The sequence below is a fragment of the Gambusia affinis genome, linkage group LG11 (genome assembly GCF_019740435.1).
Source record: "Gambusia affinis linkage group LG11, SWU_Gaff_1.0, whole genome shotgun sequence".
Lineage (NCBI taxonomy): Eukaryota > Metazoa > Chordata > Actinopteri > Cyprinodontiformes > Poeciliidae > Gambusia > Gambusia affinis.
In genome coordinates this window covers 6409793-6436518 of record NC_057878.1, presented here as the reverse complement: position 1 = coordinate 6436518, position 26726 = coordinate 6409793, and the positions used below count along the sequence as shown (strand labels likewise).

General features: G+C 41.1%; 1 protein-coding gene across 2 annotated transcripts; it reads right to left on the bottom strand.

Annotated features, from left to right (window-relative positions):
* Positions 1–1228: 1228 nt before the first annotated feature.
* Positions 1229–25502, bottom strand: fhip1b (FHF complex subunit HOOK interacting protein 1B). 2 transcript variants are annotated; one of them, XM_044132771.1, is made up of 12 exons: positions 25146–25502; positions 20126–20661; positions 17210–17614; positions 16181–16411; positions 13501–13746; positions 12979–13146; positions 12424–12503; positions 11264–11433; positions 9128–10489; positions 7183–7361; positions 6743–6905; positions 1229–5788 (listed from the first exon to the last, which is right to left on the bottom strand). In XM_044132771.1, exons 2-12 carry the CDS (start codon positions 20249–20251, stop codon positions 5484–5486), a joined length of 3435 nt encoding a protein of 1144 aa, XP_043988706.1. In that variant the 5' UTR covers positions 20252–20661; positions 25146–25502; the 3' UTR covers positions 1229–5483. The 2 variants fall into 2 exon arrangements, with proteins under 2 accessions (XP_043988706.1, XP_043988707.1); XM_044132772.1 differs by lacking the exons at positions 20126–20661; positions 25146–25502 and adding an exon at positions 19045–19131.
* Positions 25503–26726: the final 1224 nt, after the last annotated feature.

Below are 26726 nucleotides of genomic sequence, written 5' to 3'. Positions count from 1 at the left end.
AAAGATCAACATTACCATATTACATTAGCATCAACGTTGAGGTGTGTAAGAAGTAACTTGTTGGTAAACCTTTCATCCTTCTTTCTGCATGGAGTGAATCTGTAGGCGCGACTCTGGTCAGAATGATTTCCATTTTATGATTGGTGCAAGTTTTCATAGTCAAGCTAGCAGCTAAAATCAGCCAAACAGCTCTGTGCAGAAGATTCAACTCCTCCTCATTCCTTTCAGAAAGACAAACTTACAAGAATTTTATCCAATTTAAAAAAAAAAAGCCATTTTTCAAGTTATTATATGAAAGCAACATTTGGTGGTTTCTTTAGCTCTTGGTTTGGTCATTTTATTCTCAAACTCTATCCACTTTGAGAACTTTCCTACGTGCTTTGACCACTGATGATTGAAATAAACTTGAAAAAGTGCATACTTCTTGTGAGGAAGTGCAGCTACATTCCTCCAGTGAATAACACCAAAGAGTGGGAAAACTGGTTCCGACTTATTTTAGGCCTAATCTGCTAGTATATGAGGCTTTTTAAAGAGAAAAAAAATCTATCTGCACTGGAACAAAATGTAAACAGGGAGTGCTATAAAATCCTGGGAAAAAGTACAAAGAAATTTACCGTAATTTCTGTTTGAGCAACATTGTGTTTATTTATCACCTTGATTAATCAAACATCTAACTTAACTACCAAGACATTAAATCTGACACGGCAGTTCAGCACATGGACATGAAAAGGAAATGGATTGGGATGAAACGAGGGCGTGACTCTTACCTTAGAGTTGGGCAAAACCAAAACACTTTAACGATTGCAAGAAATTCATAGTAGGAAAAAAAAAATTCTGGATATGAATGTCTACTGAAATGTCTTTAAAAACCTCTTTCTGAAGGAGGTGGCTGTAAATTAGACACAGAACTTGTACAATGGGTCAAATGCGGTTCTGTGTTTGAAAGCAGGTCAGTTCCTCAAGAAGTCAATTTATTTATTTTCTTTTTAATCTGATTCTGTGCATATCGTGGCAAAGGCACTCAGAGGAAGACATTACGTATTTAAAGTCCTAAAGAGCTCCCAGATATTCATGAGTTCCTGTCAAAGCGGAAGCTGGACGGTCTGAACCCATTTCAGAACCTCCAGGTCCGGCCTGCTGTGATTGGTCAGATCCAACCAACTCTCATTCTGCTGCAGTTGTGGCACAAAATAAATAAATCTGTGATGATTAATGTGAGATATACATGTTTGCATTACAGAATAATTTATTTCAAAAGGCGACAAAAAAAAAATGACACCAAGACAAATGTGATATTGCTAAGCAATGAATTTATAAATTAATAAAAACTTCCCTTTGTAGTGTTCTTCTGACAGCTTTCCCACGATGATTTTTTACTTTTTTTTCTCCTAGCAATTTCAAAATATAAAAAAATATTTACGACAACATTCATGGTTACATTTTGGAAACCGTTTCCATTCTGCCGGTTATTCCACACATCTCACTTAGACCGACCGATCTGATTGATCTCTTCTTTTTCTCCCTCTCTCTTTTTTAAAAAACAGTATTTACAAGTTAAATTCATTCCACATCTTCATTCAGCTCCAGGGCAGGGATACCAGAGTGTGTGTTGCATAGATTGCACAAGAGATGAAAAGTTGGGAGAGAAAAAAAAAAAAAGAGATACAGAAAGAGCTTAAACATCCAATTATGGCAAAAATAAAAAAAAATAAAAAACACTGCATCATAATACACCATAAAACAAATGTGCTTCAGTTACATTTTTCATCCTCGACAAAAAAAAAAAAAAAAAAACAATCTAGAGGAAAATGGAGGTAGAAAACAAAACTTTTTATTTGCAGAGAAGGCGAGATGCAAAACGTTCTGAATTTTGACAAAAATCCGAAAGCAAAGGAAATTTTGCTGAATGTCAGATCAGCTGTAGTGTATAAAATGTGCATAATGTGCTGATTGCCAGCTGTAGGTTCACCAATCATCACTATTTTTGTCAGGTAGTCAAACGAGAGAACAGACAATAAAATAAACATAAAGACTTGTTTTTTTCTTAATCTTTGATGTCTAAATTTGACGAATAAAAGTCAACATAAATGAAAGAATCTGCAGACAATGATTGAACAGCTCAGCCTGACCGGTGGAAGATCCGCCCCCGAGCAGCCAGTGACAACCTCCTTTATTTGTCTTTTCTAATTTTTTATTTTTTTTTTTACACACTTTCACAATCACCACTGTGATCGCTGGGAGTGCTTCCAATGAGAGGCAACTACTGTGAAGCCAAATAAGAAACTTCAAGGACAAAGAAGCTCTGATTGAATTCAGCATATCTTGTTTCTTAATTTTTAAAAAAATAAAAAAAATGTTGTTTTGCTTTATTTAGTTGTTTATTATTCGACATTCGCGCTGTGCTGAATAAAAGTGTGTTTACAGATCGGGAAGACATCAAATCCCCTGGAAGGACATGTTCGCTCATCAAATACCTCCTTCTATGTTCACGCCTTTGATAATGTGTTTAAATGAAAAAGTTATACATTAAAAAAAAGTGGGAAATGACTCAGGGAGTGTATGCAAAGTTCATGAAGGTAACGTGAATTATAACAAAAGAAGAAGAAAAAAAGAAAAAAAAATCATACATGCCTGGTTGTTAACGTCAAACCTCAAAACCAAAGTTGGCACTTTCTAAAAAAAACAACAAAAGAAAAACAAAACGAGGTTAAAGCATGGATGATTACCGAGGGTAGATGTGGGAGCTGAGGGTGTCAGGCGATTGTCTTTGGTGTCCATGAATGCATCAAAGAGAAACAAGGTCAGCGACTGGAATCGCTCCAGAAACGAGGAACTACGGCGAATCCATCAAGACTCTTCGCAATCGTGTCTAAAATCGGATCCAAAAATGGTGGAAAAAAAAAAAAGTAAAATCTCGAGTTTAAAAGGAGGAAGCTGACGAGGCCACAGAGGAGTGAGGCGATGGATGGCAGTGGGAAAACTTTACATGTACAGAGAAACATTCAGTGGAGAACCTGCTGGCCTCCACACACTCCTGCAGGCAAACGGGATGACGTCTGTGACAAAAGCTCACCAGTGCTGCAGGAAACACGATTAAACTTACATTTCATTAAACATGGCCATGCAGAAACCCTTTTCAATAAAAAACTGTGGGCTGCTATGAAATGCATCTAGAAAGTCAGTAGAAAAGTGGCGTACAAACGTGATAAAAGATCTGGCTTTAACAATATGAAAAAGCCTTTATTTCCCCCCTTTCCTTTCTTAAAGGTAGGAGAGATGACAATGTCAAAAAGAGTTTAGATTTCAGAGAAAAAGACTTTACAGGCAGTTTCTCTCTGCTGCTCAGAGTTTGGGAAGCTAGTATGTGCAAAGAAACGCGTTCCACAGTAAAGAGATGAGAAGAAGTGATCGTATCGATCTGTTCTCCAGAGGTTCTCCGTAACTTAAAATAGAGATGCAACGAGAATTTTCAGCTTGATAGTCTCCAAAAAGTCACCGGCCAATAAGAAACTTTTTTTTTTTTTACTTGTTTGTTTGTTTGTTTTTAACTGAAAGCTAGACATTTTTCAGTATAGAGTAGAGCTGGGAAGTAGAAAGATGTAAGAAGCTATTAGCTAGCGAATTAGCGCTGCAGCAGAGAGAGCAAAGACTTGAAGCAAAAAAACCTTCATGGCGAAAACAAGCTGTGATCCATTTGAGCCTTCAACCGCAATCAATGGCCATCGAATGAAGAGCTTTAGAAATCTCAGAGTTTCTAAGAATCTACATAAATATGCAAATAAACACTGCAGACTGCAGCTTTAGCGCTGCTAGCATGCTAACTGTGATAACCGTTAACAAAAAGATATAAAAGGCATTTTAAAGTGTCTCTCCGGCATCTGCTCTGTCACACAGTGTGATGTCACCTCTCCACCTTATGCAGCTAATTATATAAGAAGGGGAGAGAAAATATTTCAAATCGTACTTATCTTTTTTTTTTTTTCTAGTCCATCAAAACTGATCCGCAAGAGGCAACATTCCACAAAATTCAGATCGCTGCATCTCTATAATAAAAGTGCAGAAAACAAACCGTCACGTAAATGAAGGGAAAACTTGGCGAAAGCTTCTAACACTGAACTGCAACTTAATTCAACCGTCGATGCTATAAGAGAAAAAAAACAAACAAACAAACAAAAAAAACCGCTGATCACGACTGGCTTCCTCACACACACACGTTTAGATCTGGTACCCACCAACAAAGTGAAGAAACAGTGGCTATGACACTAATTAAATCAATGTTAGTGTTTAAAACAAACAACAACAAAAAAACAACAACAAATATAGCAGCATGTTAATTTATATGACAAAAACGTTCAGTCTGGCCTTTTATCAAGACACAAAGCGAAAGAGTAAAAACTGAATAGATGGCTTCTTGAACCCTTAATTTGTAGCCCACTTATTAAAAACAAAGAACTGAGAAGAGTGAATGCCTCCAGGTTTTTTTTTTTTTTTAAACTAACTGCAAGTCAATTTAAAACTCTTAAAATGACCAAAAAAAGAAGAAGAAAAAGCGACTTCACACAGTGCGGTCTTTTCTGTCCCCAGCTGCTCTATGGCGACGGACTGATGAGTCAGTAATGGCCTGAAGAACTGGAGTTCATCAAAATGAACTTACACAGTGGCACATGCCCACACCCACATGCTGCTGATATGTCAGGTAAATGGCGCAAATTAAAAGGAAAAAATAAAAAAAATCATGGCATTTAATTACCTAACACTTTCCACGACGTTCTGTAATTCCTTTACAGAAAAGAAAAAGAAAAAGAAACGCTCCCCCTCTTCTTTTTTTCTTGTTTCTCCAGTTTTTAGCTGTCGTTTCAAAAACAATTAACTCTGATAACGTCACCAAGTCTGACACTAATTCCCTTCCCTGGACCAGGTCCTACACAGAAGATTAAACGCTTCGATGAAAGCTAAGACAGGCTTGATGTACTAATATTGTTGTTTTTTTTTTTTTATATTTATACTTTTAATGTTTTCCCGCCAAGAAATATTTGGTGTTCTGTTTCCATCTTGTTGTCTGTGCTACCTGAGAGCACGCTTCCTAACGAAAACATAAGGAGTGTGAACTAGCACCAGTATGTGCACCTACTTCCTTTACGATGCCACGCCGCGGTGGCTTTATTTACAAGCTCCCAAATCTCAAGTGTTTAGCGAGACTCAATGTGTACAGAATGTAAATATAATACATGATATGCACCAGATCTTCTGTTACAACAACGATTCCAGTCCTTTAGGTTCCTTATGCTAATTTTGGTAGAAAAATGCCGCCGTTTTCCTCCTGTTTTTCTGTCTGCACCATTGCAGATCAATATTTCGGTGACAGAAAGTCTCAGTGCGCAAGTCTGGTGAGGGGAGAAACACGCTTTACAGCTTCAAATGAGTAAAAAATAAAGACAAGAAAATCCAGGAGTCAAGTTTCAAAAGGGGTTGTGTTTACCAATCTACTCCTCGGCCTTCTGGCTCCGAGGGAACGGTAAAGTGACGGCGTGCTCTTGAGCCATGGCTGCCAGCTCTTTGAGGAACTCGCAGAAAACGACGGCGCAGTAGACGGCGTTTTTCACCCGCAATGCCTCGGCTTGCTTCTCCAGCCCGGACGAGCCGCTGCCACCCCGGAACAAGGCGCTGTGCAGCGATTGGCCGCCGTCCCGGACGTGAGCGAGCGCCAGCTGAGCGGCGTGCCGAGCCCGCGTGGGGCTGTTTGTGTGTCGGAGGATCAGGTCTCCAAGCGACGGCTTTCGGCTTTTTACTGGAAAGTAGGAAATGTCACGAGAAACTGTCATTTGCACAACTCTGCTTTTAAAACCTGCCATTCTTGCATTGCCAGAACCTTAATTATTACCTTTATTTCATTTGAAAAAATTTTTTAAATGAAACTTTAGATCGACATTTTAATGAGACACAATTCAAAAATATTTTATTAACCTTAAAGGGAAATTAAATAACGGACCAGACGTCCAGTTCAACCCAAGTCTGGAATTGTCTAAAGCCCAAAGAGGAGTGAAACGTGTGTCCACTCACTGAGTAAGTCAAAAACAAAAATACTGACAAGTAACAGATTACAGTACAATGATGTAGGCTATTTCCTGTTCATGGCATTTTTAAATTATTAAAACTTAAAGCAAGTCTGGCACCTGTTTGTAAAAGTAAACACTGCTAATTCAATTTAATGACTTTCAAAACACAGTGCAAAGTTTATAAAGAAAATAAATCACTTTTCCTGTTGGTTTGGTCACAATATGAGTGACTGGAACTGCAGTAAACTCTATTAACTGAATTATCAACAGGTCATATCAAAACAGAGAACAAACTAGCTAGCATTAGCCAAACACTCTGCAGAAGAAACAGATAATAATAAGTGATAAGTGAGTGGACTTGTCTAGTCAAATGTGTCTTTAGAAACATGGAAGAAAATATTTGTCACCATCAGGAAAAACAGATGCAGAGTGCTCAACGTCACTGGTGGGTGAATGAACAAAAGCAGAATTAGAAAATCTCTACTGAGTTGGTATTGGGAACAAAAAAGAAAACCTAAAGACGACGCAACCTAAAACTGAAAATAAAATGTTTCTAAGTAAATGAGAACACAAAGAACTTTGATCTGAAGTGTGATGATCCATTTAACCCTGAATGGACCGAACCATTCTTCTTTCAGTAGAAGAGCTCAGTCCTAACACGCCTCCAGTCCGCTTTCTGTACTCACCTAGAGAATCAGAGCGCCGCAGTGGGGGGACGGCGCCAGCCATGTCGGTCCAGTCCACTTTCCCTCGAGCCACCAGGTACTGCTGGGCTTTCCTCAGCATGCCAGGGAAGTCTTCATGAGAAGCTGCAAATGCCTCAATGCGGTTCTTCACAGAACCCAAAACCTGAGGAACAGAAACAGAACAGAGAGCTTGAGCTGACATGGACTCTCGAAAACTGTTTGGTTTTTATCACGACATGCCCAAACCGGTAGGCTACGATTGGAGTCTCGAAACCAATCAGAGTAGGAACAGAGAGAAAGTTCTGCAACTTTTAGTTAGAAGAAAGTATGAGGGTGTAGTTGGAGAACAATCCCAACTGTTTGAAGAACAAACAGATCTTCAGTCAGTCAGGACTGCACAGAGCTGGGGTTCGGTTGAAGCTAGTAGGAGTTTGGCGTACCTGGATCAGCGACTTGATGCTGGGCTGGAAGACCATGTTGGTGTTGAGCAGGAAGGAGCGTAGGAGGGGCTGAGGATAACAAGCCAACTGGGCTACGATGCCAGTGAGCAGGATGTTGACGTACAGAGAGTTTTGGAGCATGTTCTCCAGCTTGGCAAACAGAACCACCATGAATGGGCCTGCACAGAGGAGGAGAAAAAAAACAAAAAAAAAACAGAAACAAAAGGTTTTGAGTTGGAACGTGTGTTAAGCTGTTCTGGTTTCTGGTTCTAAAAACAAACTGGAGCTTTTTCAATTCAGGTGAACTTCTTGGCTTCTGCGTGAACAGAAGCAAAGAGGACTCTGTGCAATCTGTTGGCTTCTGTAGCTGGGCAACCCTTTAAGAAACTAGCAGACGTGTATTTTCTCAGTGTATATTCTGTTTCAGTAAGAAGCTTTTTCTGCCTCTGAACGCTTTGGAGATGGAGAAACTGATCGGGTCTGGTGGAAGATGGATGGTGCTAAACATGGAGGAAAATAAGATTTACAGATGTAAAAACATACTCAAGAGGTATCAACACTTTTGCTGGAACTTGAAGGAATTCTATGCGACGGAGAGGTAAAATTCAAAATGACTTCCTAAATTTTGCACAAAAAAAAAAGAAGGGTTATTTTGCTTGCCTGAAGTTTTTTTTTTTTTTTTTAAGAAAAAGAGTTGATGTGCTTATGGATACTCATTTGGCAGATCATTTCTCACATAGGGAACCTTCCCATCCAGTGGTGAGTCTCTGCGCCTTACAAGAGGCACAAAATTCGGAGAAATGTGCAAAAAGTCCAAACCTCGAGCTGCTCGGAAACGTGCGGCCAGTGCTGGCTTGTCACTTCTACATCTAGTTTATTACAGCCGTGTGGAGCGTCAACATCTGGCAAAATTACACTTTGTGTAGCCTGGATCCAAATCAGAAGACGGAAACACACGTAATTAGCTCTGTTTTGGTTTTTTGTTTCTTTCTTTTTACAACATTTTTTAGAGGTCTCTCAAAAAACGTTGCATTACATTTGGATGGAAACATATTAGCCACTGATGAATTTTGAATGGATAATTATTGGCTTAGAATCCAAAGAAAGAACAAACACTGATTGACGTTTACTAAGAAAAACATGCTTTAGATGAAACTTAATTTGGGAGATTTTTCTATTAATATCACCCATAGACTGAAAAGGTGCAGCTTGTTAACAAGTGTAATAGAAACCAAGTAGAATAGCTCTTATTTAACAATGTTCTCTATCAGACGGTTCAATAAACCTGTGATGCAATGATACTTATTCAGTTCTCATCAGATTGTTGAGATCAGGAAAAGCTTTCATCTGAAGAGGAGTCATGCTGGTGTTTGCAGCTCATAGTTTTCTCTTTTTGTCACAGTAATACCTCAGACTTCACAGTCTTATTTGTATTTAATCCTTTAGACCAAAACAAAAAAGTTCACACATAAAAACGTGGCATTTGTTAGTGTCTGGTAATTCAGATGTGGATCTGGGAAGAAAAGTAAAAGACAAAACTCTCAATTTGACAGCATCTTCTGGCCTCTACCGACATTTATGAAATATCGATCGTTTTTGCAGAACTTTGATTTGAGTTGGTTAGTCTCATAAAATCTGAAGTTACTGTTGTCATGCTGGGACAAAGGAGAATGGATATTTTGCAAAGGACTGTAAATGCCTCCTAAATGCTACTTTAGTTTGCTTCTATATTTTCCTACTGTAAAATCATTGATAAATGATTTATAATTAAACATACCAAAGTGAAAGTGAACACAGATGAAGGAAGACAAACAATACCAAGGGGGAAGCAATGTTACTGGAAGGGGAAAAAGACAGAGAGCTAAAGTGTTTTCTAGCCTAAAATCTGCTCAGACTGAAGTTAAAGAATACAACTAAGAACATTACTTGCCACAGAATAATTTACCAGTGTATGGCTGCGAGGCCGGCTGGTTAAGCGGTCTAGCAGGACTCCAGACTCCCACCTCAGATCCCTCCCCCTTGACGTCACCAGTCAGCTTCGCGTTCAGAGCGGTGGAAAGCTGTTCGTCCTGCTGCTCGGCGGAGAGCGATTCTGCAGCGGCGTCGGGCTGCAGGGAGGCGGCTTGGCTTCGCTCCTTCACCCGGTCCTCCAGCTCCCGCAGCTCCTGGGTGAAGGCCTCGATGCTGATGCCCTGACCGTTGGCGTCTCCGGGGAGCTGCTGGGGGTCGTCCGGCGCCTGTTCCAGCAGCTCTTCGATGAGCCACTCCACGGATTGCTGCGACTGTTGGTTGGTTTCTGGAAGATCTGAGGATGTGCGGTGCGGGCCTGAGTTGGTCAGCGGTTTGGTGTCGGGGGCAGGAAACTGTAGAGATTTCAAGTCGCTGCTGTTCCTGTTGCTGAAAATCGACTGGGGGACGGCGGCGTGATTGTGGGAGGAGTAGGAGATGGGAGATCCGTTCTGGTTGGCGTTCTCATCCAAGAACCGCTGCTCCCCCAAGTCTCTTTTGACTTTTTTCACTTCCAGTCCTCTGTCCCGGCTGTCCGAACAACCGTCCGCCTGCGCGATTGTCCCGTTATACATCGGCTGGTAACTCACAGTGATGGCGGACGTGGAAATGTGCTGACTTGGGGAGGAGTTGGAGTGTGAAGCCGACAGAGCGGAGGCAGCGGGCGAAGAGGGGACGAGCGGCGGCATCGGTTTGGGAAGCAGTTCCTCCGTTTGAAGGGTGCGCTTCTTGGAGCGCGGCGTGAGACTGATGCAGTTGTTTTTGCCTATTGTGACGTCCCACTCGCCGCTGTCCCGCTCCGAACTGCTCCACTCCGACCGTGCCGCCGCCACAACGGCAGCCCTCTGCTGGCCTGGAGGAGTGCCGCTGCTTCCTCCGTGCTGGAAGGAGAAATGCTCCGGGAACATGGCCATGGAGGCGTTGGAGGTGGGGGGAGGTGGAGGCGGAGGGGCTGCGCTCGGGGAAGGGTTTTCTCCGTCGTAAGGCGCGGACCAATCACGGCAGGACCAGGCGCAATGCTCGATTCCCCGACGCGCGTCCTTGAGGTACTCCAGGTACCCCGCGTCCCACTCCAGACACTCTGTGTGGGTTTGCTGCTGGTGCATGGGACTGTCCGGGGACAGAGCGTGGGACCCGGATGGACCAGGGTGCAGCGGATCCACGGCAGGAAGGTTAGACGAGCCCCCTCCTCCCGATCCGCCGCCGCCACTGCTGCTCTGCTGCCGCATGAAGAACGACAAGCGGGACGGGGTGCTGGGTCTGGGTGGGGCTGGAGCTTCCGTGCTTGGATTGTTCATGACTGTGGGCGACACAGGAAACCCCAAAAACATTCACATCAATGGAAAAATATCGTCTTTAAAAGAACAGACTCCAACTTGCCAAAATCTGAAGCTGGAGAGTTTACGTGTCCGGGCAAATTTTTTTTTTTCTATTTTGTTCCTGATGTTTCATGACATAAATCAGTCATTACCAGCGGGAATCTGCAGGTCAAATGTCAGACCTTTTTAACCCTTTACTCTATGAATGAAATTTAAGACCTGCATCATGGAAAAATTTTGGCAGAATTTGCCAAAGGTTTTTGCACGTAGCTTCGCATAGGTCGGAAACAGAATTGGTAGGTGGCAAAGGCAAATGTTGTCAAGGTAACTGATAAAAAATTTACAATGTACCCATTATAGACACAAAGAAGCTAGCAAGATTTGCAGGTCGTTAGCGGTAGCCTAATCCTCCTCGAGTCACAGAATACAATGAAGTCGCCTGTGTGCGACTCAAACTTCTGCCTGACAGAAAAATCCAGCAAGAAAAAAACAAAAACTCCCTCCTATATATTTAAAATATGAGTTTAAATAGTCCTGTCATGACAAAATATAAGACCTGTGCTCATACACCCTGCATTTGTGTATGAGCAAATACAGAATCTTAACCTTCACACCAACCCTTACAGACTACTTCACTCTGCCAGGGTAACAACCACTTTATTAAACTGTAATTTAGCTCCTTTGCAATCAATCCCGGTGAAACGGATGCAAATCGTTTTCGTCTTTCCTTTCCCCCCCAGATGGTTGTCGCTCACCTTTGCCCCAGAATGGATTGTCGTCGTCGCGTTCGGTGGAGCTCGCTGCGTTCAGCCGGCAGCACTCCGGGATCAGCGACAGGAACTTGTTCGCCGACTTTCCGTACATGTCCGTCTCCCTGATGGCACGACGCTGACTCAGCATTACATGGGTGCAGGGCAGGAGATACCTGAGAGAAAAAACAGACACATGGAGTTTTGATAAGTTTTTATTATTATTATTATTATTATTATTATTGTTATTAGTTCTTAGTCTACACACTGAAAATACACAACACCACCCCCTGAAAGTTTCTGTCATAGGTTTATATTTATATACATATATATATTTGATATATTTTTTGCAAAGGTAGCTCATAATTGTGAAGTAAAATAAAAAGGATAAATGGCTTTCTGGAGTTTGTATACGTAAAAATCCGAAAATGAGACACGCACTTGTAGTTTCTCAAACTTTGAGACAAATAAAAATCCATTAAAACCACGTCCTTTTCAAAGTCAACTAATTATTGAACAGTCCAAAACAGAGTTGTTTTGTTAGAGGTTTGTTAAGAGATTATGAAATAAACAGCACAATAAAACCAGAGGAACAAAGTACACAAGTCAGGAATAAAGTTGTGGAAAAGTTTCAAACCAGCAACTCCATTACTTGTTATAAAAATCTGCATATATATATATATATAACTACACTTTCCAAGGTCCTATCAACCATTTTATTTATGGTAACAGACTGGTTAAGGACAAGAGAAAGATGCTCTGTAAGCACCATGAGGAATCATTTCTGCACTGAACTAAATATTTTCACACTGCTGCATATGATTTGTTAAATCTTTATTCCATTTTAAGCTGCAGACACAGCACTGAAGTTAGCATGTGACTCGCACCTGCTGATTTGGTGGAAAACTAAAGGGGCTAGTTCCCTTTTTTTTTTTCAAGGAATCTTAACTGCATTTTATCATCTAAAGTTCAAAAGTTATGTTACTGACAGCAAGTTTTACTAAAACATGCTCTCAATAGCTAGAGAAGTTGAGCCTGGACTGAAAATTGAGATATAATTTATTTCGTCTTTCTTTCCATCTGCGATTTCTGAACCACGAAAGGTTTTCTGCTCCTGTAAGAGAATTCACCCACAGTATCGACGCTCGGGAAAACTCGGGAAATACCTGAGAACAAGCTGCAGCATGACGTCCTCACAATGCAGGGACAGGAGAGTCCTGAACAGACTTAATGAGACCATGCAAAGCTGCAACAATAAAGAAACTGATGAGCAGTCACACACAGGAGATCCATTCTCTTTTTTTACACTAATACAGCAGAAAAGTTTTCAAAAGATTCTGACTAAAACCTTAAAATAAAGTTAGTAACATATCCAACCAGACCTGTTTTAACTTCTTCATAGAAAACTCTGACGCTCATGCAGGATGATGAAATCACATCCCATTAATATTTTCCCAATGATCTAAATATTTATTTTCTAGCCCAGAATTCGTGAGTTGGTGCGAGCATTTCAACTGAGATACACTTCTGAATATAAACATCCAACACAAAAGTAGGTTCTTGCAGCAAACACGAAGAGATTTAGTTTTCTTTTTTTGTTGTTGTTGTTGTTGTTGTTCTCATGGCCCAGATTTTGCCCTCAGCCCACTCAGCGCCTACACAACCGTCTTCATTTTAAAGCCTCCAGGCTCTTTCATAAACAGATGCACATGTATACAGACCCTTGAATTGCTGCTTATGCGCGTGAGCAGCGTGTCCAGGATGGTGTCATTGTCATGGCGATGCAGCAGGATGAAGCGCAGGAAGGTTTTGAGGAGCGATGTTTCCGTTATGCTGCGCAAGAAAAGATCCAGGTAGGCGGTGCTGGCGATCATCTCGTCCACCGACGACTGCAGACACACACAGACGCGCGCAAAAAAAAAAAAAAAAAAAAACGCAGTTTAAAAGAGGAACAATGTGACGAATCTTCCCGCCTAGGAGAATTTTACAGAGGACAGTTTCTTCGATGGAAAGTAATTACTGATTCATCCTCTGACTCATCAACACCAATCGAAGGAAATTAAATTCTAAAACTCCAGGTTTTCTGCCAGTTCACCTCAAAACACAAGAACATCAGCGAGTCGCTAAACAAAGTGGAAAGAACGCGGATTCCATCTCTCACTAAATGTTCTGAACTCCAGCGGGCAGACTTTAAAACATCACACAAAACTACTTCTAACCAGAAACGGGGTTCAGTTTCCAACCTTGTGCAGGGCGGGGCCCACGACGGGGACCAGGAAGCCGTTGTGGAGGTAATCCAGGAGCTGAGAGCGGACCCGGGGGTGTGCCACCTGCACCACGGCGTTGCAGAACTCCAAGGAGTTCATGAAAAGCACGAGAGACGAAACGCCCATCCAGTCCTCCCGCCGCAGCGAATGCCAGTCGTCTCCACGGACCTCGATTTTCCTGGGCAGAGAGGAGTAGAGGGCGCTGAGCCCCGTCGCCAACACCTGCGGGAACGCAGAGAGACTCGGGTTGATAATCGATTACGAGTTGAAAACTTCTGGTTACTAGACCATTTATAAACCAAAATAATGCAAACAATTACTCAAAAGAAAATTAGGAAATAATGCTTAATGGTACATAAAATGAATATATCACTTGTAGGGATACCCATGTGCATTTCAACGTACAGGATGGAGCTCCTTGTCACTGCGTTTTCAGAGTCACGGTCTCTCATTAAACTGCATTTGTAATTACTGTCCTGTTATGTCTGCCAACAAAGGGGCTGCGATTTGCTCAGGCAATTTTTAAAAAATAATGAGCTACTTTGATCTGTACAGTTTGCCTTTTTGTTCACTCTTCCACCGAAGTTGATGCACAAAAAAAAAAAACTATTAGCTGCTGCAACTATTTTAGAGGTCAAATAGTCTGCAGACGGCCGTAGCTAACTAGACGAGTGTTGAGAAGTGTGTTGCTCGTAATTAATTTGTGATTTAATTGGATTTTACTTAATTACTTCTTCCCACAGGTTCAGGCTGGTTTTCTGTTAACAGCATTTTTTTTTTTTTTTTGTTGAAGTGTCAAAACAAAAGTAAAAACAGAAGAAATTTGTAGGAGGAAAAACCCTTTCTCAGCACTTCGGTTGAACCACAGCACTAATGCAGGACATGTGACTTCAGTGAACCGTAAAGATAATGAATTTTAATCACATATATCAATTTTCATGAGTTATTTAGTGATACTTTCTGAAATTAAATCAGATCAAAGATCAAAATATGGGGAAAAAAATCCCGTTTAGACAAAATAATTAAAGCTACTAGTATTAATATGTCTTAGGTAACGTCATAGTGTGTGTGTATGTTTATTTTATTTTTTGAACACACACCAAGCAGTCTACATCCTGTCAATAACGGCGTAGATGCATCTTTGTGTCTTGTAGTAGGTCTTGAATAAATAAAAGCGATATAACGTGCAACACAAATTCTATATTGCATCATAAATGTTGAGTGACATAAATGTTAAACCTGTGTAAGAACACTTTATGCTTCTGGCTCATTTAATATTTTTAAACCAATTAAATTCTAAAACTCAAACTACGATGTCAGAGAAATACAAACAAGTATCTAGAAACATTAGTTCACTTTGAGAAATTACAAAAAAATGATGTCTAGAAGAGGAGAAAAGGCCAGTTGTGGGTGCAGAGGAAAGGTGCTGCAAAGACTCGATAACAGACGTCAACTTTGAAAATGTCATGCAAAGCTGAAAGTAAAGGGTTAGCGCGCAGAGACAGAAAAAAAAAAACAACAAGAAAAGACAGCGCAAGTCAGGCGTTGAGTCCTCCATGTTTTTCCTACTTCTGGAAAGAAGTAAGTAGGTCATCTTGAAAACGCTGGAAGGACAGTGAGCAGAAATAGCTGAGCCAGCTCACTGCCACCAAAGAGCACAGAAAAAGTCAAAAGATGGAAGCAGTGGCCACTGCTCTGAATCTCACATAAAAGCGCCGCAATGTTTCGATTCTACAGGAATGCTTTATCTCACGATGGCTTACCACAGTTTTGAATAACTGCCCTGAAATGTAAACATGCAAATTCTCACTGGAAAAAAAAATTTTATCATTAAGACTTTAGCAACTCTTTATTCTCATCTGGTGGCAGCTGAAGGGAATTGCAAGAAGGTGTGCAGATTTTTTTTGTTAGCTGATCTTTTTAAAAAAGTAAATATTTTAATAACAAATCGGCTGAATCTGTCTTTTTTTAGTGGTAAACTCCAAAATAGTGACGTCTCCTAAAGTGATTTCTTATCCAGAAATGCTGGAAAAACGGAAGAGTTCACTGAAAAACGATTGACAACAAACAAAAATAAAATAAACCCACATGCACATCATAAGGATCCCTTTTATGAGAGATTCCTCTTAACAGGCAAGCATTTCTTTGAGTGTAGAGACTATTTTGTGTGATGGTCACAGGAAACTACGTGATAGGATGCAGATAAGGATGGCTGATCTGTCAGAGTGCATAGTCATCTTCTTCTGCAGCCATTATCACGCATCATCACTAATGCATTAGAGTTTCAGAGGCCACATCCTCCTCTTTCTGAAGAGCAAGAGTCAGACAGCAAGCCAGGGTCCCGCTTTTTGAGCTGTACTCAGCTGCTATATTAATAAAGGAGGTCAGCTTCTCTTCACTATACATCACTTTGACGCAAGAAGTCAAAACGGTAATAAGTTTATCAGGATGATGCTGCATTACATAGTAGAACCTCCGCAAAACCAGAGAAGATATTACCAGTCAGTTTGAAATCATCCATAAAAACACAAACTTCCTCCACATAAGAATTTTGATATCAAGCTTTAATCTCTCTAAATGTTTTGTTTTCTTTATTTATTTATTTTTTGACAAAAAGAAACCTGGCACTAAAACAAAAACAAATGTTGAGATTCACCGGGCAGAAATAGGAGTTTTCGGCGATGTATCGCGCCACCGCCTCGTGACTGGCCGAGGACGCCATGACCAGCAGCAGCGCGTCTCGGGCCTGCTGGCCGATGGCTCCGTCCCGGTGGATGAACGGCACGAGGAGGGAGAAGATCAGCAGGTTGGTGGAGCCCTGTTGGGCCGGCGCAGCCTGGAACAGCATCTCTAGGACCACCGGCTGCCGGGCCATGGACACGCAAACCTGTCGTGGATTCAAAAGTTTAAAAGAATAAACTAAAAAAAAAAAAAACACACAAAGGTTTCAATGAAGTTCAAAGCAAGCATTTAACAAGAATAAAATATTATAGATGACCAATTGTGCTTTCTTGAGGAGGTTAATATAGGTCTATGGGTTACACAGACATGATTACAATTTTTTTTTGCAAAGAATAATTCTTGGGTTGTGACACTTCAGTCTGTCTGTCTCCTTTCTGAAGATCTTTTAGGGCTCCTGTCACTTTAAATCCACATAAGCCACGCCTCCCAACTCAACGTTTACACTCGCAGGTGAAAATAGCAGCAAACAGACATGAAATTACACAATTGAACATCTTTGAAAAGCATTAGTAGAGCCTCCTGCAGCATGTGGTTTCTGGACGGTAAGTCAACAGCAAAACACTTGTCTTTTCCAGCAGCCACTGTACGGCGCAAACAGCTGTAAAACCAGCCGACTACACATGCTGGACCTCTGCTTGGGTTGCTAGGTGATGAGTTGGGCTTTGCTGGAGTTGCTGAGTGAGGGACAGTGCCTGCTGATTTGTGACATTACATTCGGGAGGGTTTTTGAAAAGGCTAATTTTCCAGACGCCAAAAAAACAACTTATTGCCAAAATAAAGCTGTGTGTGTGGGTTTTTTTTAAGCACCTGATCTATTTTTAGAAGCTGTAGAGACCCAAATGGAGGTAAAACACTTTAATTTGAACAAAAAAAAACCAAAAAAACAAACCAACTCAGAAACACAGTTATGAAGTATACCAAAGATTTATTTCTTTGTGTGTACCTGATTAAGCAGCAGTACTAGGCTGTTCTCCAAGGCCGGGGGACAGCCAAGTTCTGGGTCGGCGCACGCTCCCAGCAGCCTCAGCAGGGGGTGGAGAACGGCTGTGTGCTGCAGCAGAGGCTGCTGGGACTGGCCGATGAGCATCTCGAACAGTTTGAGCAGGGCCCCCTGGCTGTCCGGGTCCAGGCCGCGCCACAGGTGCCATTGAACCAGGCGCTCCAGGATGTTCTCCGTGACGACCAGCTCCAGGATGGGGCCCATGGGCGCCGCGCAAGAGCCGCCCTCTGTGCTCTCGGCGGGACGCTCCTCCGCCAGCAGACACAACATCTGGTCGGTGTTGTTTCGCACCGCAGTCAGGTCGTCGCTGGAGGATGACGTTTCTCGCTGATCCAAAACCCAAGACACCTGAAGAAAAATAAATAAATTTACGTTACAAGGATGATATCCTTATTATCCTTATCCTTGTATCCTTGAAATCCTTTTTTTTAAAGACATACAGCTGTTGAATTACTCCAAGTTCAAAAATCACATAAAAATATGCAACTACAAAACATGCAACATGAAATAATTTGCAAAATGTGGAAATATTTCCACTGGTTTGTATGCTTAGATTCAGACTAAACATACAGAGTGGATAACTCTTTATTGTGAACAAAAATCAAGGTAAAGAACAAAATTATTATTAAACTGAGAAGCTGACTGCCGAACAGTTAGGTCTTTCAGTTCCTGGCGATAGAAGGAAATGGGACGGACACACCAACAAAACCAAGGACAGCTGCAGTCAAGGCCAACTGAAACACTTAATAGTCAGGTGAACTGCTGCCTTCAACACATTTCCTCTGATTCGAATGCAACCAACATCCCATTAGAGCTTAATGTGGGCTCTTAATTCTGTTCCAAAGGACCCACAGTCTGCCATATTTTATATGAATCTCTGCTCCCGCACAAATGACTGCATTAACTCCCTAGGATGAAACAAAAGTCTGTTAATCACCTGTGAAAACATCCAGGACATGGAGTTAATAACCTGGATCGAGAATCACAGGTTTGGAGAACACAGTCAGGATTTTAAAACTAAAGTCTTTTGATACTAAAGTTCTTTCAGTGAGCTAAAAAGAACCAGGCCATTAACTGGTATGAAGATATACTAAGGTTTTAAAATGTTTTAGTTAACATCCTATAACTTTTAGGCTACGTTTCCTCGCGAGTGCAGTCAGGAAGCTACTGGTGTTTTTGGATGTTAATGGATGAAATTACTAATACACATTATAAGAAGTATTTAACAGCAGTCTGACGCAATCATTCGAAGATGAACAATAAAGCAGCATTTGAAGTGTTAAATGCAACAAAAGGTTTCACAACATTATCACAAACAAGAGTGATGTGCAGTCAGCATGAGTCGACACAACGGCCAGGGTTTGGTTAGCCAACATGACGAGTCGGAACAACTGTGTCAGTGGTGAAGCTGCACATGTGCAGAAACTGAGATGAGTTGACACACAGCGGGCAAACAAACGTACAAAACAGGGCAGATGTTCGCCCACACAACCAACGTCTACTTATTGTCTTCTCGTTCTGCTCACGCCGTCATGTCGGAGGGAGAAGAGATTATTTTTAGAAATTTGCAACATCAGCACCGCAGCTGCTTCTTCTGAAAACAATTTTTTGTTGAACAAAAGAGCATCCCCGTTGAGAGTCCAGTTGAAAGAGCAAACATCCAACAAAACAGTCTAATGCTGCCTCCAAGCCATTTAACCCATCAGGAGGAGGCAGCGCTGTGGAAGACACAACGCTTTTTATCCAGCGACTGGACATGAGCCAGTCTGGCTCCTTACGTTGGCACTGGCACGGTCCATCTAAAGCAGGGGTCTCAAACTCAGGTCCTCGAGGGCCGCAGTCCTGCAGTTTTCAGATGTGCCACAGGTACAAAACACTGGAATGAAATGGATTAATTACCTCCTGCTTGTGTAGATCAGTTCTCCAGAGCCTTAATTACTCTATTCAGGTGTGGTGCAGCAGAGGCGCATCTAAAAGTTGCAGGACTGCGGCCCTCGAGGACTGGAGTTTGAGACCCCTGATCTAAAGTGTTAAAATCTACACTTCCTTACTGGTCAGATCCACAAAAGCACCGACAGACTGCGAAATGTATAGCAATCTTAGCTATACAAGTAAACCAACAGTGTCGGTAGTTAGATAAATGAGCAAACATGCAGTTTGATTAATTAAACAGATAATATAAGCTTGTTATAGTTGTTGATCTAGAAATACAATAGCAGAGTGGCAACATCTAACTCTGGACAACAGGGAATTGAAAACAAGAACTAAACTCAAAGTCTGTGTTGCCCTGGGATTAGTGTTTGTACTCCAGATTATCATATAGTGACAATATCACACTGGCCTAAGCACAAACTAATGGTGGAACTTAACTTATGCTAACTAAGTTCCACCATTAACTAAATCTAGTTAATTGCAGCATCTGTAATTAATTAATCGAATTGAATCGATTAAAGTCCTGCTCATTTATGGTAAATAAGCATTTATTGAATTTTATTTAAACAAGCAAATCCTTGAAAATGTACAATATGCTTTCGCAAACATTTTATTTGGACTTTATTATTTTATTATTCATTTTCCAAACTACTACTTCAGATGTGACAAAGTTCATTTGTAATAAAGATGGGGTTTTTCCCCAATTAGGAGAGTAGACTTAATGCATAAATTAGCTGAGTAGCAACCATGGCTGCAACCATCAACAACAGGAAGCCAGTCTTTTCTTTTCACAAATTATATTCACCAAATTAGGTTCACTCTGGGTTCATTCTTGACTTGCATCTCAAAAATGTCTTCCAGCAAAGTAAATGAACAGAACTGTGAGCATACGGCGTCACAAAGCAAGCGGCGGCGTCTTCAGCGCACCTGTCTCCAGTGGTTCTCAAACACCATCAGGCAGGTCTCTGGGTCGGCAGTGCACGGGCTGGAGGGGGCGGCGGAGGCGACGGCGCTGCGGCCGGACCGTGGGTTCAACCTGCTAAGCCAGCTCATTCCGAACCCGGCGGGAGGCAGGTGAAAGGTCTCACAGACTCAAACACCAGGGAGGGATGAGGGGGGAGAAAACAAAACAAAACAAAACAAAAAAAATAGCAAAAAGGGAACTTCTAAGTCCAGACACAAAAGCGCCCAGGAAGGAAAGCAAGAGCTCAGGAGGGGAACTAAAGGAGAAGATATGGACAAAGATAAAAGGAAAAAGAAGGGGAAGAGGGACGGAGAGGGGAGGCGATCCCAAACGGAGAAAAAGGACGACGCTTGAACGAGCTGTCACTGCCGGTCAGCCAACTCCAAAAGGGAAGGGTGTTGCTGATTTAGAAACTTTGCTTTCTTGTCCTCCCTGTGGACGCCGTCATCCAGTCTGAAGCCAACACCACTCCATAGCCGGTCAGGACAGGTACACCCCTCTGTGAAGACAAACAGATAAACGACTCCTTACTTTAAATCTACAACTTTTCTGTACCACAAACTGATGATGAACAAAGAACCACCATAACTAGGGTGATGTAACAATTTGTACTTGACTAGAACTGAAATTCCTTATTATGCACACCATTACATATCTGGAACAACTGGAACAAAGGATGTCAATAGAATAAGATTTAGTCCATTACATATTAATTTCTCTGCAAAAACCTAGTAAATGTCCTAATTTCTATATTGTCAGATTTCTTGCAAGCTGCCCATCAGAAGGAAAAGAAAAGGACAAAAACAATTCAAGTATGTAGAAAAATCACTTCCCGCCCAACAAATATAAGCCTCTGCAGTATGCTGTTACCAGGGAAACTGTTTCAGTCCTCTAGTACAGAAAACTACAAGTCCTGCTCCCGTTTACTGTGGAAACTGGGAAGCTACTGGCAAGAGAAGCAAGCAAATAAACAAGTGTTCACTCTTCAAGTGTTAAACTCATTCATATTGTTACATCCGTTCTCTTCACAAGCTTACAACTAAAAGGAAAATGTGATATATATATTTTAAAAGCTTAGTTGTTCAAAGAGTAACAAGTTTAACTATAAAACAAAATGAAGTAGAACTAAACAAAACAAAAAAAAAAACCTGCGATTTCCAGATATAAGAAAGCCAATTCAGTTTTGTGCAAATTTAACCACATCAAACCAAGCTTATTATGAACATTTGGTTACAGGTGAATTCAGCGCTGCCACCTGCTGCTCCTCTGCCGCGATGCGCAGCAGGGCGCTCCGCCGACTCAGCAGCGGCTCTCTCTGCGGGATGAACCCACATGCAGAAAAAGCCCGACGTCATCATTACTTCAATAGATTTTTTAAAGAATGTTTTCGGCACTAGTTGTCTTTATTTGACAGCAATCCGACAGGAAGAGGGAAGAGATACATGGGCCAAGTGAACCGAGGACGACAGTCAGACTCCAGTCTGCCGCGGTTTACAGTCTCTGCATGCAGACCTTCGGCAGCCTTTGCTGGAATTTTCTCTTTGGTAAATTATTTACATTTTGATACAATTTGAGTTGTTTGACAAACTCACCGGGTTCATCTTTCATTATATCGGAAAAAATCTGTTCCGTCAAGTCATTGTCGACTGGCCCTGTAAAGAATCGACTAGTCGGCTAGTTGGTGCTAGTTAGCTCCATCAGCACCGACTAGCTTCAATGTCCCTGTTAAGGAAAATCATAGGCACCATGTGTATGATGCGTTTTCTCAATATGCTTCCATTATGTCCAGAATAACACTTGGTTGCACTTGACTTAATGCAGGAATATCACAGTAAAAGGGGCAGAACACAAACAAGCGTAGAATTTTTCATTAGTTCAAAATTGTGAAAATCACGTCCTTTGACTTCACAGTTGTGCATGATGCTGTGTTGGGCCATCACAAAAATACACTGAAGTTTGTGGCTGTAACATGTCAGCATTTAAAAAAGTCGAAGAGGTCTGAATGTACTAAGAAAACAACCTTAATCCATCAAATTGTACATTTAGGAACCCATTTGACTTGTGGTTGAACAAAAGGATCCATTATAGGAAACCACCCTGATGACTCAGTAAGCTAATATGCTTGATGTTACAATAAGAAATGTCATCATTACAAAGATTTGCAACATGCTCCTCGTTTCCACATGACATGGATAAATGACTCATGATTTCCACTTGGGATCAGACACAAGAAAAAAAGAAAACCTCCATCCAGGACTTTCTTTATTTTCTCTCAGCAGCTACACACAAGTGGTTCTGAAAGGAAGCCAGGTCACTGTTTAGCCCTTTGTTTTTCCTTTTAATGATTAACCACTCCTTATTTTATTAAGGTCAGCATATGAGTTTGTGCAGAGATCTAAGGGTATGAATGGGGAGAAAACACAAAAATACCCACCTGAGGAATACTGTTTGACTAAGATTTGTCCTCAATATTTATGTAAATTCAGTCAGAAAACCTGAAGTACTTTAAATAAAAATATCCTAAGCTCGACATGCAGATTTCAGCGCTGCAGCACACACGGAAATTCAAAGTGTCTTTAACTTTCAGGTCACACGCAGCATCATAACAGCGCTCATAAAACGAGTTCAAAGTGCAACTGCAGATACCATTCACCACTCTTTAGGCTTGAGCATTTCCACCTCTTGTAGCAGATCAAACTCTTAAGATGGGCTAAAAGTCAGGCGAGAAGTTTTGTTTGTTTTTCCAGAGTGGCTGTGACTTCACACAGTGGACAAACTGAAACAGACTCCAGCTTAACCAGTATCCTTCAGGGTTTTGTCACAATTGGTAGTCTGTTAGACTTGGTTCGATTGAGAAGCAAAAGTTCAATATTTGTTGTATGTTCAGCTGGTGCGGTTCGCTTTCACATTGCACTGCATCAGATGAGGCAAACTACTTGAAAAACCTGTTCACCACCTCGCCTGTGGTGGCGCTGCACCAAGAACCACTGAAGGAAGCAACATGAAAACCTCTGAAGAAGACACTGAGCGCAACTTCCTTCTTCACCAAATGTGAACAAAAACTTGACTCAGGTTTTAGCTGTTGTAAGATGTCTCTTTTGTCTTTGGTAAAAGACCACCAGCCACTTCTCCCGCTAGTGCCAGGTTCACGTTTGTTTTGGTAATACTGACCCAGAATGCCTTGCGCTGTAGTCCGCTCGCTTCCTGCTGTTTGACCGAACTGAGACCGTCACAGTCTTCTCCTGTTGTACTCGGGATACACGATATAATTGGCACTAAAATTAGTGCTGATTATATCGTCCGATATAATCGGATATCACGATATCATCGTCCGATATCATTTAACATAATGGTATTGATCGAATAAATAAAACTGAGCCAACAAAAAGATTTATTTTGATGCCTTTGTAATTGAAGAAGGTTAGTCATGTGTTGCAGTGCAAGACTGTGGGGAGAAGCGCTGATGAAGACGGCGGCGTATTGTTTTCTGTCAAGGTGTCAAAAGGGTAGTGAAATGTAATGTGTATAATATCGGTAAATATCGGTTATTGGCCATAAGAGATATATTAGTGTAGGATATCGACACTGGGCCAAATTTCCATAAGCACGTCCCTATTTTGTACCTCTAACCTCTACCAGTCTCCACAGATAACCTCAGTCTGTTGTGACTGGAAAGATACCAAAATATGTAATTTCAGTTGATTTAACCATTTAGGAGCAACATTTCATTTGTTAAAAAGTTGATCTAGTTTGCAGTTTAGTACATATGGCAGCTGACTGCACCAACACACTTCCTGCAACATGAGCCAAAAACAAACATTTGACAGCCAGCTTTGAAAGCTGCTTTTAACGTTTTCTTATAAACAGCAACCGGGGTGTGAGCCTTGTTTATGTCGATATAAAATACATCATCGCAGTACTGGTGTGCGAGAGTGAAGCTTGGATGCCAACCGCTGTAAAGAAAGACAGTAGACAGGAAAATGTCGGGTAAATGCAATCAATACCATCGTTATACCTAATTGGAGACAAAAGGCAGATGCACATCATCCGCCTGCTACAGATATTCAACATTGAAGTTGTGAGAAATACTTTCTACACATTTGCACTTCCTCAAAGGGTGACATGTGCAAACATTGTTATCTAAATATCGGATAAGAATTAAAAAAAAAAAAAAAAAAGTGGCCAAATAAACCACCAGAGATAAACCTACTCATACATGTACAGATAAAATCTCCTCAACAGTGTTTGCAATTTTACCCACTACTTATCTGTCAAGAAACAGGTTAACGGGTTACGCAAGTGACTGTGAATTATAAGTCAGCAGGGACTCTAACCTTCACACTTTAACGAGCAAGGCAGACTCATAATTGATGGAGACCAAAAGCATAAAAGTAGTAAAACTAAATCCTTTCTACTTACTTTTTCTTTTTTTTCTTTTTTTTTTTTTTTACAGTGGTTGCACATTTTATATGTGAAACATAAAAACCCAAGGAAAGTCCGCTTTGCTTTGCTTCACCGGGGGTTTTATCAGGTGAGATGACAGACTATTGAACGGTTACCGTTTAGCCTCAGAGTTTAGAGATAACAACCAGAGGAATGTGTCCGACTTCATTTAACTAAGGAGGCAGGAGTTCAAAGGTTGAATCTTTCCTAATGCTTTTACATCATATGTTCGTGTCAGTCACTGCCTTTGGCAGAAACTTAACGCCGCCTTTCTGATTAACGCTTTCATTTTTGTATACATACATATATATTTTTAGACTTCCCATTCTGCATTTCAGTTTAACCAGCCCGCAGAGGCGTTTCACCGGGCGACGTCGGAAAATAACAATCGATGCAATTCAATTTGGAAACGATGTCGCGACCCAGTTTACACTGTAAAATATTAACTTATCCTATCTCAAAAGCCCCGTGTTAAAAATACCTGACCAAGAAAGTCAACACACAAACACAAGTTAAGAAAGCAACACCACGAATGCGCACCTTGTTTGTGTGCAGGAGTCTCAGCAGCTGTTGAAGAGGAGCAGATTTCCTCGGATAGCTAGCAGCCAGCTAGCTGCCTGCTAACACCTAGCTGTTGGTGAATTCCACAATGTCAGAGCGATGAACGGCTGACGGACACGAACGCAGCGCGGAGACAACCGGCGAACTGCTCCACACTGACCCGGCGACGCTGACAAATTAACCACTCCTTCTTCGGGGCAGCTGTGCATCCTGTTAGCGACAGATAAACATCCCATTTGATGATTTCTCAAGCACTCTTGCCTCTCCCGCAGCCATCTTACTTTAACTCCTCCCACACGGCTTCACTGACTCACAGCGACGCTGCCCACAGCTGTATGGTATGGAGGGTTTGGAGGGGCAAAAACCCGAACCGGTTCAGATACATGTACACTGTGTACCAATATTTGTGACATTATGGAGGTGCAATGCTGCCACTCTAGGAAAAGAAAACTGGTCATTTTGTAATGTTGACATATTTTTTGTTTCAACAGTAGACACAACAATATATTTCAATGTTGTATTTCATTGCTATAACTCGATAACAGTGAAATAGCAACTAGCTTGGGCTTGTTGCTGAAGGTTTTGGGCCTAAAGAAGCTGAAATTATTTTTTAACCATCCCAGTCATCTCTTAGTAAAAGTCAGCAGATTCCATTTGTGAGCACTATGCTTGATTATCCTGCAGAACGCATGGATTCCATCATAAATCGGAAATATTTTATAACCCAAATTCAGGATTTAACAATGAAGATTTGCTTTCTCTCTACTTGAGCAAAACATATATATTTTACAATACAAATTGTGACTTTTAAACTGAACGAAAAATTTTTTTACAAATCTTTTTTTTTTTTCTTTTATTCTCACTACCAACTAAAAAGGCGAACACTGAATGCAGACTATTTTGTGACAATATATACAAAAGTTTGGACACACCTTCTAATTGAGTCCAATTAGAAGGTGTGTCCAAACTTTTGGTCTGTACTGTAAATCAAAAAAATATATATTTTGGGTCACAATATTTCACAGACACAACTTGAAAAGATGATCAATTCTAAGTGATTAACTTGAATTATCCCAGTACTTTGGCTATTAACAGCTCCAAACATGATATTGGTGTAACTTGAAAGTTTTCTTTTATATCTCCTTCAGACAAAATCAATATTGGACTCTTTTTGACATTTTGCTGACATTCCAAATATGCTTTATGGAAACACATGCTAATGCAGTGGAACTTGTAAATATGAGCACATCTGACTATAAGTAGTTGTTATTTTCTTTTAATACAAACAGCTCTAAGCGTCATGAATTGGATGCCTCACTAGCTAGATCACGAGCAACCCCAGAAGGGTCCGTAGTTTTATTCTGCCAGTAGAACATTTACTCGTTTACATTCAGTCCATCACCAACGAGGATGTCGGTGGTGGAAATCAACTTTGCTTTTCTAAAGCCATCAAAATGGTTTGTGCAATCCAGGGAAGAAAATTACAGAGCTCCACCCAAACAAAGCTGATGCCTTACCTCCATAATCTGTGTAGAAACAATGTTATGGCAACATGTTGAA

Coding starts and splice junctions, on each gene's coding strand:
- fhip1b (XM_044132771.1), bottom strand. CDS start 20,251: ATGAGCTGGCTTAGCAGGTTGAACCCACGGTCCGGCCGCAGCGCCGTC. Junction 7,362..9,127: donor GGCCTCGCAGCCATACACTG/GTAAATTATTCT, acceptor TCCTCTGTGCAG/GCCCATTCATGGTGGTTCTG. Junction 6,906..7,182: donor GCATCAAGTCGCTGATCCAG/GTACGCCAAACT, acceptor TCTGTTCCTCAG/GTTTTGGGTTCTGTGAAGAA.